This window comes from Denticeps clupeoides, chromosome 19, assembly GCF_900700375.1.
Source record: "Denticeps clupeoides chromosome 19, fDenClu1.1, whole genome shotgun sequence".
Lineage (NCBI taxonomy): Eukaryota > Metazoa > Chordata > Actinopteri > Clupeiformes > Denticipitidae > Denticeps > Denticeps clupeoides.
This window is the reverse complement of record NC_041725.1, coordinates 13,679,767-13,693,123: the sequence shown is the minus strand read 5'-3', so window position 1 is coordinate 13,693,123 and position 13,357 is coordinate 13,679,767. Positions and strand designations below refer to the sequence as shown.

Below are 13,357 nucleotides of genomic sequence, written 5' to 3'. Positions count from 1 at the left end.
CGGGGAGGGGTGCGAACGCGGCCGCGTTCGTGACAGGGCCGGGCGCTCGGGGCGGGGCGCGCCAGTCGAACCTTGTCATCCGCCGCCGCAGGGCCGCTCCGGAGCTGCGCCGTAAACACTCCGCCGACGCCCCACCTGTTCACACATCACCCCTGTCAGCGGGAGGAGAGGTCTGCCCCCTGTCTCCTGCCGACCTTACACACCCATCAACACGGGCGCGCGATTAGCGCCAGCGCCTCGGCGCGGCCTTCTCCGGGCCCCGCCCAGCCGCCGTCGCGGGAGCGAATTAGAAGACGTCGCCGCTCCTCTGTCATCCTCTCAACCCGCCGGTCTCTCCGGCTCCCCCGACGCGGGGCTTTTTTTCGGCAGAAGCCTATTAGACAAATCTGAAGGGAGCGCGCCGCCGAGCTCCTATGATAGCAGGTTGTCACTGCATTCGGCTTTCACATATAAATACATCACTCACGCGGGCCGCGGGTCCCGGCGGAGCCGCTCCATTGCCCCATCCGAGCAGCGATTCGACATGGGGGGGGGCGGGGCTGCGGTTTAAATACACGTGCGCCTCTCGGATGCGTCAAACCCCAGAATTCTCATCCCCATCGCGGCACCATGCGTCCCATTAGCGGAGAGCCTCGCCCCCTTTTTCGTCCCGCCCGTCGCAGTGCGACCCCGCACACCGCGCCGAAGGGGTCGCGTTTGGAGAGAGTCGGCCCGGGCGAATGCAAAAAAGGAGGGGGCTTTTTATTTTAAAAATGAAGTTACCAGGATGAAAGGAAGACAATGGCGCCCGGACGTTTAAGCGTAGGCTCCGGTCCTGTCCTCGCCGCCCTCCCCTCCCCGGGCCGCGTGACAGACCGCGAGCGGCCCCGCTCTCCGGGCGCCGGGTCCCTTCCTGGTGGCGTGATTAGATTGGGGCCGAAGCCTCCAGCTGGCAGGGCTGTCTGGGACTGGAGGCGGCCCGTCCCCAACGCCCGTCACCGCCTGACACCCCTGACAGGCAGGGGACAGCTTCAGCAGACAGGTTCATTAAATGGCATTTTTACAGCTGGGCCTCCGATGTGAGGGAGAGAGAGAGAGAGAGAGAGAGAGTGGGAGAGGGAAAGAAAGGAGCCTACGGGGTCTACAGGGGCCCGTGCTTGTTGGTTTTTAAACCCCGAGCTTTTTGTTGTTCTGACAAATTTTTTTTTGATGTGGGTTGTTTGAAAACCGGCTTTTTGTCCCCCCTCTTCCTGCCTGGCCCTGTCTCTTTTGTTGCGGGGCGAGCCCTTCGGCCTGCACTTTGTCTCAGGCTGCCAGATCTGAGCAGACGCGGCTGAAGGGGACGACAGAGAGGAACAGTTGAGACTCTGAACAAACACAGATTTGCTGTCTGTGCCCGGCGCACATTACAGCCATGCGGCCAAACATTTGACCCCCCCTCTGTGGACCTGCCCCGTTCCATGTCGCTGTTCTGTAATCTGCATGGTTAGAGGTGAGCCGTTACGTATGCCGCGCGGAACCCAAGCTTGCAGCAATTCCAGAAGAGATGGAAATGAGGAGCCACACTCTGAAGAAAGCCTTTTGATCAGCACTGCACTCAGCAGCCCTCTGCTTCATGTAAAGGTTATTAGCCAGCCGCGCTCCGCCTGCTCTGTATTACAGGCCACGAACCCGACTGCATTCATAACCCATTTTAATGCTTTTTGCTAAAAGATGCAATTACATAGCTTCCATGAAATTGGCTTGTTGTTTTGTTCATTGTTCATTACATTCTTTGCTCAAATATAGGTACTTGTCCTAAAAAAAAGTATTGAGTCATCTTCTTTAGTCAAGTTAATGTGAAAAAGTTTGGGCTCTTAAACATACGGAAAGGACCATTACTGGGCAATGCTACGTGGACATGCGATTTTAATACCATGGTAATATCTGGTCAAGTGATGCACAAAGAAGAACAAACTTTCATTATACATAAACACATCATCCTGAAACAGGTACCGGTTTCCTCGTTATTTTACGTCTGATGTCTGGTTCTTCGCCTTGTGCAAAGGTGGATGCGCACTGAATAGCGCAATAATAGACATTTTTAACAATAAAATTGTGTTATACGTTTGTCAAAAGAAGTATTAAAGTAAAGATGGAGATTTCTTTGCTATCTCTTGCGGTTGACGGTAGGATTCCAGCAGTTGTGTGGAACTGCTTATTACAGGCGCCTTCAGCAGAGGAGCGGTTTGGCGCGCCCATTAGCTGCTTGTCTTGTCCGCGTCTGAGTAATGGAAGGTAATGAGGGCAGCGCGCGGCGCTCTGCTCCGAACTCGACGTCAGGAGGCTGCCGGTGCGCCGGCGCGAGGGGCGTGGCCACGGCTGCCGCGGGCTTGTTTGCTGTTAGCGCGCCGCGTTGTCATTCCTCTGGCCTCTGCTCCAGAGCCAGGCAGCCTTGGCCTTCATCTTCCAGCTGCACTCATCACCACTGCCCTCCAGCAGAGAGAGAGAGAGAGAGAGAGAGAGAGAGCGCGGGGTGGGAGGAGGGGTGAGAGGAGAGAGGAGAGAGGTGGATACGTCTCCCGGAGCACTGGGCCTCCTCCTCCTCTCCTCCTCCTCTTGGCTTCCTCTCTTCTCCTACCCTTCTTGTCTCTCTGCGCCTGAGGGTCTCTCCTCCTCTCCAGTCTCTATGACAACTGTTTGAGATGAAGGGGGGGCTGCAGAGGTTTTAGGGTAGAGAGGGGCGGGGCAATATAGTGGGGGGGGGTGATGCCACCATGCGTCAGGTGTAGAGAGACGGCACAGAGACGGGCGTAATCCAGTTTTAATTGAGCTCAAGAGACTGTGTGACGGTGGAGGTCGTGGTCAGGTGGGAGGGGCAGCGTGAGGGAGGTATTCCAGGGAGAAATTAGCGGCAGTCCCGGCCAGTCGCAACGCGAGTATTAGCACTGGGCCTGATGCCTCAGATGAGCCTCGCTCACATTTACTATGAATTGCGAACAGCCAGCTGCACTCACTGTACCCATATATACAACCATTCATAACAGAGATGCTTTATGAAGCCTACGAAAGATGGCCTAACAGACACGCCGTCTTTCGTACTTGGAATTCTAAATAAACCGAATTCTTCTGTCCATTCAGTTGAGAACGTGAACGTAAAGCCTTCTTCAGTAAATATCAAAAATTAAAAAAGAAAATAGCATATGTGAGAATTATCAATCATTGGCCCATCCCATTTTAAAATTTGATCATAAAATCGTCATTTTATGATCATGTTCTCTTTCCGGTTTGATCTACTTACATAACTATTCATGCTAGAATTTGCATTGCATAGCACCTGTGTGAAAATAGTGCCCTGTCACTTCATTATTTTTCGGAAACCCTCAAAGAAAATACTCCGGAGTCATGGGAGAATGTGTAACCACCAGCCAGGTATCAAAACAGAAAGGTTGCTGGTTCAAATCCTGAACCGCCGAGGTGCCACTGAGGTCCCCTTGATCCCCAAACACCTTTCATGGGTGCCCACTGCTCACTAAGGGTGTTGGGTTTAATGAAGAGTGTTTGCTGTGTGTAAAAGCCCTTAAACTGTATTAACGGCAGAGCCATTACACATGTACACTCAACATCTAAACAGTTGCACATATAAAGACAAAAAATCTCTCTGAGCAGCAGTCTTCACAACCGGAGAGCAGTCGAGACAAAGGAAGAGGGTGCTGAGAGATGGAGCAATGGAGGCAGCGTGGGCATCATTCTTACCTGTCGGACAGCATCTCTTGATCTCCCTCTCTGGCCCCGTTGTCTCTGGAGGGGTTGAGCTCTCTAATGACCCCTCCAAACCCTCTCCCCCACGGTTGGTATTGATTACTCACGCCTGTCTGACCACCGTTGGCACGGGGCCGCAACACCGCGTGCAATGTTATGGACCGCTGGGTGAAAAAAGGGAAGTGTCAAAAGTGCAGAGGAAAGGTGTGGAGAGCTGGTCATCTTCCACCTTAGGAGAGATCTCACCTTCCAGATGATTCGGAAGCCGTCAACCTTCGCTGTCAGACATGACTTCAGGCTAATGAATCCGCTTCTCCCCAACCTTTCGCGCTTTGGTTGAAATGTCCTGTAGTGTCTCGGCTGTCCTGTAACAGCTTATATAATGTCATATTTCTGTCTTTTCCCCCTCTGTTTTCTTCTCATGGTGCAGGTGTTGGCATATTCAGAGGGACTCCATGGGAAGTGGATGTTCAGTGAGATCCGGGCAGTCTTCTCCCGGCGTTACCTGCTGCAGAACACGGCTCTGGAGGTCTTCATGGCTAACAGAAGTAAGGCATTACACAATATTTTATTTCACTTTTGTTATTTTTGAAGCACTGCTTGGTGTCTCACTGTGTTTTGTGGTTTTATTTCATTCAGCGTCGGTCATGTTCAACTTCCCGGACCAGGCCACCGTGAAGAAGGTGGTCTACAGTTTACCCCGTGTTGGTGTTGGCACCAGCTATGGCCTGCCACAAGCCAGGTAGAGTAAAATAACGGAGAATGTTTTCATAGGCGCTGTATGTCGGAGCCACTAGTTTGCCAATCGAAAATAAAAAAAATCTCTACAGATACAGATGACATTTTATTTAATCTATTTACTTCTATAAATCCTGACATTAGTGCCCACTCCCCACACTATGTCTTAAGTAAAGCAATTAAAACAGTACAGCACATACAGTAGATCTACAGAAATCTTTGCTTATGGTCTGTTTTTAGAACATGTACCCAACTCTTCTGTCTTTCTCAGCAAAAGGCTTACAGTATAAATATATATTATGTGTGTGCATCTGTCCTCCTGCGCTCATGCGAGTCAGTTAGCCTGCAGCAACGGCACCATAAATCACGGCGCTGTGGCTGCTGCAGTGAGTGGACAGTGACCCTGTCTGAACTGACCCAATTCTGTTCTGGAGGGCTCTACAAAAGCCTGCCTCAGCTTTTATACCGGCCCCTGCGAGGGACAGAAAGAATGGAAGTGCACGTACTTCCTCTGCTGCTATCGGCCCGGCCTACAAAACGCGGTGCAGAGCTGCGAATCCCACGGCGTCAACGGACTCCCTGTCCTCTAGCAGCCTTGACAGAGTGTAGAGTGTGACGTCTGGTTCAGTCAGAGTGGGCTTTGGCCTCGTTTCCAGGCACTTATTGACAGCACATGTGTTGAACCCACTTCAAGACATGGGAATGCAGCACTTTGGTCATCAATAAAGAATCCCGCTCTGTCCCCAGACTATAATCCCGCCAGTACAATCCACAGGACCGAAGCCTTGCCCGACACCTCACATGTGTTATGGTGTTAGCCCCTTTTATGTTCTTTAGCCAAATGCAATACACACACTAGTGCCAGCGGAACCGTATTGGAGTTGTCTACAAGTGTTCTTTCCAGAACCAAGACAAAGATTTACACCCCAGCACTGTTCCACAGCTGCTAATGAGATGCTCTGGTTATGGTGTCACTATTTCCTGGTGTATCGCAGGCGGATCTCGTTGGCCACCCCGCGGCAGCTCTTTAAGTCGTCCAACATGACCCAGCGCTGGCAGCGGCGGGAGATCTCCAACTTCGAGTACCTGATGTTCCTAAACACCATCGCTGGTCAGTACAACAATCATTATAATTATCAAGCACTAATATAAACACACACACACACTCACATATATAATCAGAATCAAATCACAATTAAAAACTTTATTAAGGAAATTGCTTTATACATACACACACACACACTTATCAGACACCCTTATCCAAAGCGCCTTTCAATCAGTGGTTACAGAGACACTCAGGGTTATGTGACTTATACTAAGTAGTAAGTGGGGTTTGAACCCGTGACTTGGTGGCCTTCTGGTTCATAGGCCAGTGTCTTACCCACTAGGCTACTAGCACCCTATGAATATGATATGATTAAGATAAAAGAAGAAACGTACTTCTAGAATTAGGTTCACTTCATTAGCTGAACCCACTTTTATATTCTTACATTTTGACGGGAGGTACAGAAAAAACTGGAGCAGCACTGAAGAGCAAGAGACAGAGACATATGGCATCCCCAACACACACACACACACACACACACACTCTCTGCATTAGATATATGCTAAAAGCTGACTTCTGAAATCAATGCAGGCACTTTTATTTTCCCGGTTTGGAGTTTTCTGTCAGTTGCAGCAGCACTACAGGATTACTCGCCGCGCCTTTTGTACATTTTTGATATCAGGAGGCAGGTGTTCTTTACACTCTTTAAGTTCGGCTGCTTTGAACCGCGAGAAACTCCTCGCCGTGCTCAGATGTTGCTCTCCTGCACGCGCAAGCCGTGAATCGCAGCCTTTCCAAGATAATTAGTCTTTGCATGTGTGAGCTTCTGTGTGTGTGTGTGTGTGTGTGTGTGTGTGTGCGAGTTTCGGTTGTAGTTGTGAACTGTGACTAGTAGCGCTGGGTGAGAGCGCCTTGTGCGACACTTCCCTCAGAGAGGTGTCATCATTCCACCGCTGCGTATTCATGCATATTTATATTTAGCCTCCGTCGCCATGGCGAGAGCCCCGATATATATTATTGTCAGCTAATTGGATGCGAGGTGGCCTAGAGAACATGCCGGAAATTCATTAAATAAAAAAAGAATGGGGGAAAAAGAAAACTCGCCTAATGACCCCAGCTGACAGGGGTGTTGGCATGGCAGACAGGCGCCGTGGAGGAAGAGGAGGTGGAGGAGGGAGGCAGAGAACGGGAGAGCGAGGAAGGGTGTTAATGCTGAGCCCGGTGCACTCCTAATTAAACACTATTTCACTGATATTAACATCTCCACCCGCCAGCCTGGCCCCATCCACGCTGCTGTCAGACCTGTCCGCTTTTTCCTCCTCTCTCTCTCTCTCTCTCTCTCCCTGACCTTCTTTCAGTCCACTCTCTGTTTTCCAACCACTGTAATTAAGCTCTGCATCTTACCCGGGACCCACCAGCAGGCCTGAGTGACTTTTTGAGGATTGTAATTGGCGTCTCTGCTTTCCAGTAGAACGTTTCAAGTTTTTGTGTCGTTTTGCCACGTTGGTAGCATTTTTCTGACTGAGTAAAGTCCAAACGCTAACCTGGGTCTTAATGTTGTGGCTGATTGGCTGATTCCTATTTCTCTGCATATTTGGGGTATGAAATGGCCCCTTATGGTCTCGGGTAAGTGGTAGGAATCACAGCCACTCAAAGTGGACTCATGTCACTGTCAAAAAAGACGTCACTCACACAGTTTTTATGACAAAGTCTGGCATCGTGAAAAATCCACATCTGGCTCTCAGCACAGCAAACGTACGAAATGTTTTATGAAAATTCACCAGAGGTTGGCATGGTTACCAGCAGGAGCCATCCAATCAGGGAGTGGCCTGTGGCGTGAGGAGGCGCTGGAGGTGCAGGGTGTCGTCAGCATCACCTCTGACTGGATTTATCTCCCCGTAATTATACTGGCAAACGTCGCAGAAACAGGCCATTAGGGGTTTCCATGGGATCGGGATCCACCTTCACCGGGCTCTCTAACATTATGTGGACCTTTAGGAGGCGCTTATAGCCCCCCCCCCACACACAGCGAGGGTCTGGGCTGCAGTCAGTTACGGTATAGAACCGGCTGCAGAGACAGGAAGCTGTAATGAGAATGGAGCTCACTTCGGCGCTGAACTTGGACAGATAGTGAAACGCTACATGCTGGTTCACCACAGTAACCCAGCAACACCCACCTCCTGTCCTGAGCCTTTTCATCATCTTTGCTCTCTCTCCCTCTCCTCCGGCTGCTCGTCTAACCAAGAAAAAAAGAAAGTTATTTCTCTCTCTCTCTCTCTCTCTCTCTCTCTGGTTGTCTGTCTCAGGGAGGACATACAATGACCTGAACCAGTACCCGGTCTTCCCCTGGGTCCTCACCAACTATGAGTCTGAAGAGCTGGACCTCACACTTCCTGGAAACTTCAGGGATCTGTCAAAGGTGCGGGATACATCTCTGTGTGTGTGAGAGAGCATCTGCCCATAGGTGTGTGTATTTGTATACGTATACGTGTGCTTGTATCTGTGCACGTCTTGAATGTCAGGAGTGAGGAGGGGGCTGCCATTGTCACAGGAAGTCTCCTTATTAAGCATCAGTCTGGCGAGGAGCAGCGGGGATGTCGGAAATAACGCAGACATGACGTGCCAGACGTGAGCTGTGTAGAGGAGCGCGTGCGAAGGGGCGCTCCCAACACGGCAAGCGTTGTCACGCCATTCACAAGTGGGTCTGCTGTGTGCGTGACACAGAGACCCTCTCTATTAAAAGCCATCAAAACACACACCTTCTTGACAAAATGCACACGTGAGCGTGTGTGCAGCGCGGAGATGAAGCTGTCCCTTTCTCTTCCTCTACTTCTCCAGTCATCTGGAGTCACGCTTGAAAAAACGGTTCAAACATTTACATTTACAGCATTTATCAGACGCCCTTATACAGAACGACTTACAATCAGTAGTTACAGGGACAGTCCCCCCCTGGAGACACTCAGGGTTAAGTGTCTTGCTCGGGGACACAATGGTAGTAAGTGGGATTTGAACCTGGGTCTTCTAATTCGTAAGCGAGTGTGTTACCCACCAGGCCACTACCACCCTAAACAAAGCATTACTCAGAATTAAAGTTTCATTTGTTTATTGTATGGATGTTTGTTAATGATAAGAGTTAAGAAGACCCGGGTTCGAATCCCACTTACTACCATTGTGTCCCTGAGCAAGACACTTAACCCTGAGTTGCTCCAGGGAGACTGTCCCTGTAAATACTGATTGTAAGTCGCTCTGGATAAGGGCGTCTGATGAATGCTGTAAATGTAAATGTAAGAGTTAATCATTTTAATAACAAGTTTGCATGATGCAAAAAGGGTGATAATTGCCACAAGAATAACGGTGTGCTGATAATACAATGGTGGAATAATACAACGCACCAGGGAGCATTAGTGATTCGATACTTGAAATGAGTGCTCTGGCCACCTTTCCACGTGTCTGATTTGGGAGTGGACATGTCCCTGAGATGAGCGCAGAATGAAAATGGAGGAGGAGAGGAACTTCTACACTCGTTCACATAACACAACCTGACATTCTTCTCGCATTATAGCATGGCAAAAAATGCATTAACAATAACAGCTCAATCATTTAGTGATTTTTAGTAAGTTACACAGTTCACTAGCAGTAATCACTAAACCCCATCTGAACCCTGTTCCAGTACCAGTAAGTTATTCGTGTCCTCTGCATGTGGGCCCTAAAATGGCCCATAACTCCTCCGGCTGTCTGCCTGAGTGATGCTCCGATAGGAATTCTCCCTGTGTTTAACTAATCCCCTAAACAGGCCACGTGAACTCCGGGCAGAATGAGCCGGGCCATAAATCCAGAGAGGTCCAGCTGTTACTAGGTGTGTTTCGAGACGAACGCGGGCCTCACACAGACACGCATTTCCATTTTTCCACTTCATTCTGTCGCTCGTTTCCCACGTCCAGTGTTAATCAGGGGCAGTGGGCGAGCCTCACCGTCTCCACAATAATCCACGATCCCCCCTGCTGCTAACAGACTCGCAGACCTGAAGTCGGCTATATTGCTGTCTGGATGCTATCCTTCCCTCTTTCATCTTTTCCCCATCTCTTTATCTCACTCCTCCTTTGTCCTTCTCTCTCTCTCTCTCTCTCTCTCTCTCTCTGCTTCTCTCTGCTATCAAAGAGCCGACCCCGGTCGCTGCTCGGCTCCCAGAGATCCCCGAAAGGCCGCTTGCCAGCAACGCTTTTCGTCCGTTTGCACTCACTCGGAGTAAGCGCGTTGCTTTTCATCTTTCCGTCTGTCAGCACGGAGGGACTTAACATCACTGAGCGCTGAGCAGTCAGGGGCAGCGGGTTTTCGCTCTGCGCCATGATCTCTTACTTTTTTTTTCCCCCCTCCCAAGATAATGGTTGCAGCAGTTAAAAACAGATTTTGGGGGGTTTCTGACTGATGGGAAACTGGGCATTTTGTCTCTGGGAAAAAAAAGTTTCACTGTTGGTGAAAGAATTAATGGCGAAAGTTCAGAAAACTAAATAAAAACAACCCTAAAAACAAGCCTTTTAACAAATGAAATGAAACTATATACAAGTAATTTTCTGCCCTTATTAATGATTAGCTAGCTGGTTCATCAGGGCGTTCATTTAAGGTTAACTAATTAACGCGAAGTGTTAATTAGAAGCAGCTGTAACCGGTACTATATGAATTAACGTGTATTAACCCTGTTAGACACATGGTTAACATTCAGAAGTACTAAAAGTGTGATGAAGTGTCATCCTGAAATTACGACATTAAATTGATCTTCAAACATAAAATTTAAGATATCTTGCATATATCTGCATATATCACGGATTCATTCGACAAGCATATCTGAGTGAAATCTGTAATTACGACTTCATTTTTGCCAGCTAAATATGGCCGTAATGTTTTTCTGGATTTTGCTCCCCGCGTCTGCGGCCAGCAGTTGCCCGGCCGCCGGAGAGCACCAGGTGGGCTGAGGTGCGGGGGGGGGTTGTGGGATGGATTGGCCCCTGGGCCCTCGGCAGACAGTTATGTATTGTAATGTATTCCTGTGACATGCTCTCCTTTGCTGTTTACAGTACGGAACTGCCTTCATTAGCATGTACCCCCGCCCTCTCCTGACAATTGTCCTTGGGACCCCAGGGCTCCCTCCCAAGTTCATAGCAGAGAGGGCGAGAGAGAGAGAGAGATAGTAGAGCATGACACACACACACACACACACACACTCACACACACAGCGTCTGTGCTGTGCCAGAGCAGCCCTTTGTTCAATAATGCATTGATGCTACAGTAGGTGGAGAGTCTCGGGGGAATTGATGTGTGCAGTGTGCAGTGTGGAGTGTGTGGGTGGGTTTTTTTGAGCGTTCACTGTTTTCTCGTGTCAGTTGTGTGCACGCGCGCGAGTGTATACTGCTACTTTAATATCTGACTGTGTTGTATGGCCGCTGTATTTTTTTGAGTTTCTCTTTTCTGTGCTCACAAGGCATTAATAATACTATTTCACAATAGACGCTGACAGTTTAGGTTTTTTTTTTTCCCGGTGTGTCTTTTGGACTTCAGTGTTGAGTAATAAATGTTGCTGTTGGCAGTGATGGGAGAATCATGCAGTGTGAGTCCAACACACACACACACACACACACACACCTTCCCCATGATGCGCATGCCAGGACTGGACCCAATAAGCACAGAGCAGAGATCATGTGACTGCCAAGCAGGACGATTCTGCCAATCAGATCGGGCCCGAAGCTGACTGGCTGCGTTTCCAATTTGAATGTAGGAATGTACTGATCACACCGCCTAATGCCCCTCTCACACACTCAGACACACCTGCAATTATTACACCGATGGGATGTTCAGTCGGGTGTGAGAGCTGCAACGCCTTGCCTCAGGCCAGGACCAGCAGATTCCTACATGGCAGCTGTGTTCTTATGGTTGGCCATTTATTTATTACAAACTAATGATTACTTCACGCTGACTGGCAGGTGACTGATGGGAATAGGAAGCTTTGTGGCTGTTAATTGGCACGTGTAAACGTCCACCCGGCTCCGTGAGCGCTCCGCTCTCCGTCTTGGTGCGGTTTCACATGTTATTTCACATCATTTGTGCATTACTGACAGGAAATTATATGATGTGTCTTCTTTGCGGCGTCTCTCAGGGCAAAACGAGCCCAAAACACCGAACTGACAGCAAACGTAATTACCTGAGCTGAGAAGACCTCGCCTAATGCAAATGCCTTGCGGAAATGAAACGAGTGCATTGTCAACTTATCAAACACTATTATTACTTTTTAACCCATTGACATTCTGATAGGTTCATTATAAAAATGATTTTCTTTCACTCTAAAACTTTAATAGAACTTAAATAGAAATAAGAAAATTTATGTACAACCTTCAAGCAGTCAACAACAGGAACAGGGTCACATCTATCAGTCCCAGATAGATGCTTTTTGTTAAAATACTTGAAAAGTAAATTTGGCCATCATTGGCCAAATTCATGTAGAAAAATTGACTTAGAATACAAGCCAAGTCACAAATCACAAATGACAGCTGAGCTGTTTGACTCACAGACATTATCAAGCCTGGAAAATGGCCAGTGTGCACATTTCATTGTCCTGCCTTAGGGCCCCCAGTGGCCAACGCCTACAAATTTTGGCATGTACGATTGTCATACATACATACATAACAGGGGTGCGTATCGGCAATATGATATTGATCACGGGTCACGATACGATTATATCATGATATATTGTGATACTGTACATATTGCAATATTTTTTTTGTTGCAGTTTCACTCAGCCTGAAATGCCAGGCAGTTAATCAAAGTACCCAGCTGTACAGTGCCATCTACAGGAGTGGAGGTTGTAGTCACATGCTGATTCTAGAAAAGCTAAAGAAAACAGAACACAGCACAGTGGACTAAATTTTTAAACAAAAATATCAATATAGGATGTCCCTGTATCGACACAATATCACCACATAAAAGATTGCAATATATTGCTGTATTGATATTTACTAACACCCATAATACATACACATACATTTACAGCATTTATCAGATGCCCTTGTTCAGAGTGACAATCAGCAGTTACAGGGACAGTCCCCCTGGAGCAACTTAAGGGTTAAGTGTCTTGCTCAGAGACAAAATGGTAGTAAGTGGCAATTTGAACCTGGGTCAAGGCTTCTACCACCCTACACATACAAAATTTGGTACGGATCTGAGCTATTATTTGCTATTTTTGCCTGTTTAATGACACCCATGCCATTTCCCAAATTTTTTTTGGACAGCTCTGAGTCATTTAACAGCAGTTTCATGCTGATTGCTCAATAATTCATGGACTAGTTTGAAAAAGTACTGTTTTTGATGTACGCACATTGTCCACAAACTTAGTTAGGAAGATTTGGCACATAGTGATGGATTAAACAAAGCAAACATCTGGTAATTTTATGACTTACAAACACAAAAAAAAAAAATAGTTACTCTCTTGTGCTTCAAATATTTCCTCTCTTGCACTTCAAATGACATCAAATTTGCGCACATGGGCCGGAAAGCCACGGACTAGTTAGCAAAAGTTGGTTTTGCACATTATGCAAATTAGCAATTCCACACACGCGCAGTTACTCGCATTTTTAGTACCTGACTAGTGGGTTGGATACCGACTGTGTAGTTTGCTAAGATCTGACCCTCGCGGTTTTTGCTCCCCAACATGTTTTAGGGCAGAAAAATAATAATACAAATCCGACTAAACGCAATAGGGTTCCTGCAGCTTTTCTGCTTGGAATGTACTGTATGCCAATGCTACTATTACTAATATTACATTTCATTCTGCTGATGCTCTTGTCCAGAATGCCTTTGAGTTACTAG

The 13,357-nt window shown here is 48.0% G+C and overlaps 1 protein-coding gene across 22 annotated transcripts in view; it reads left to right on the top strand.

The window, feature by feature from the left end:
* LOC114769588 (neurobeachin) overlaps positions 1 to 13,357 on the top strand; it is a 206,101-nt gene that overhangs the window by 162,715 nt on the left and 30,029 nt on the right. For all 22 annotated transcript variants that reach the window (XM_028962751.1, XM_028962771.1, XM_028962754.1 and 19 more), the window contains 4 exons: positions 4,151 to 4,268; positions 4,360 to 4,462; positions 5,454 to 5,569; positions 7,810 to 7,922. In XM_028962751.1, the coding sequence (XP_028818584.1) occupies positions 4,151 to 4,268; positions 4,360 to 4,462; positions 5,454 to 5,569; positions 7,810 to 7,922 (450 nt within the window). The remainder of the gene's footprint in view (positions 1 to 4,150; positions 4,269 to 4,359; positions 4,463 to 5,453; positions 5,570 to 7,809; positions 7,923 to 13,357) is intronic.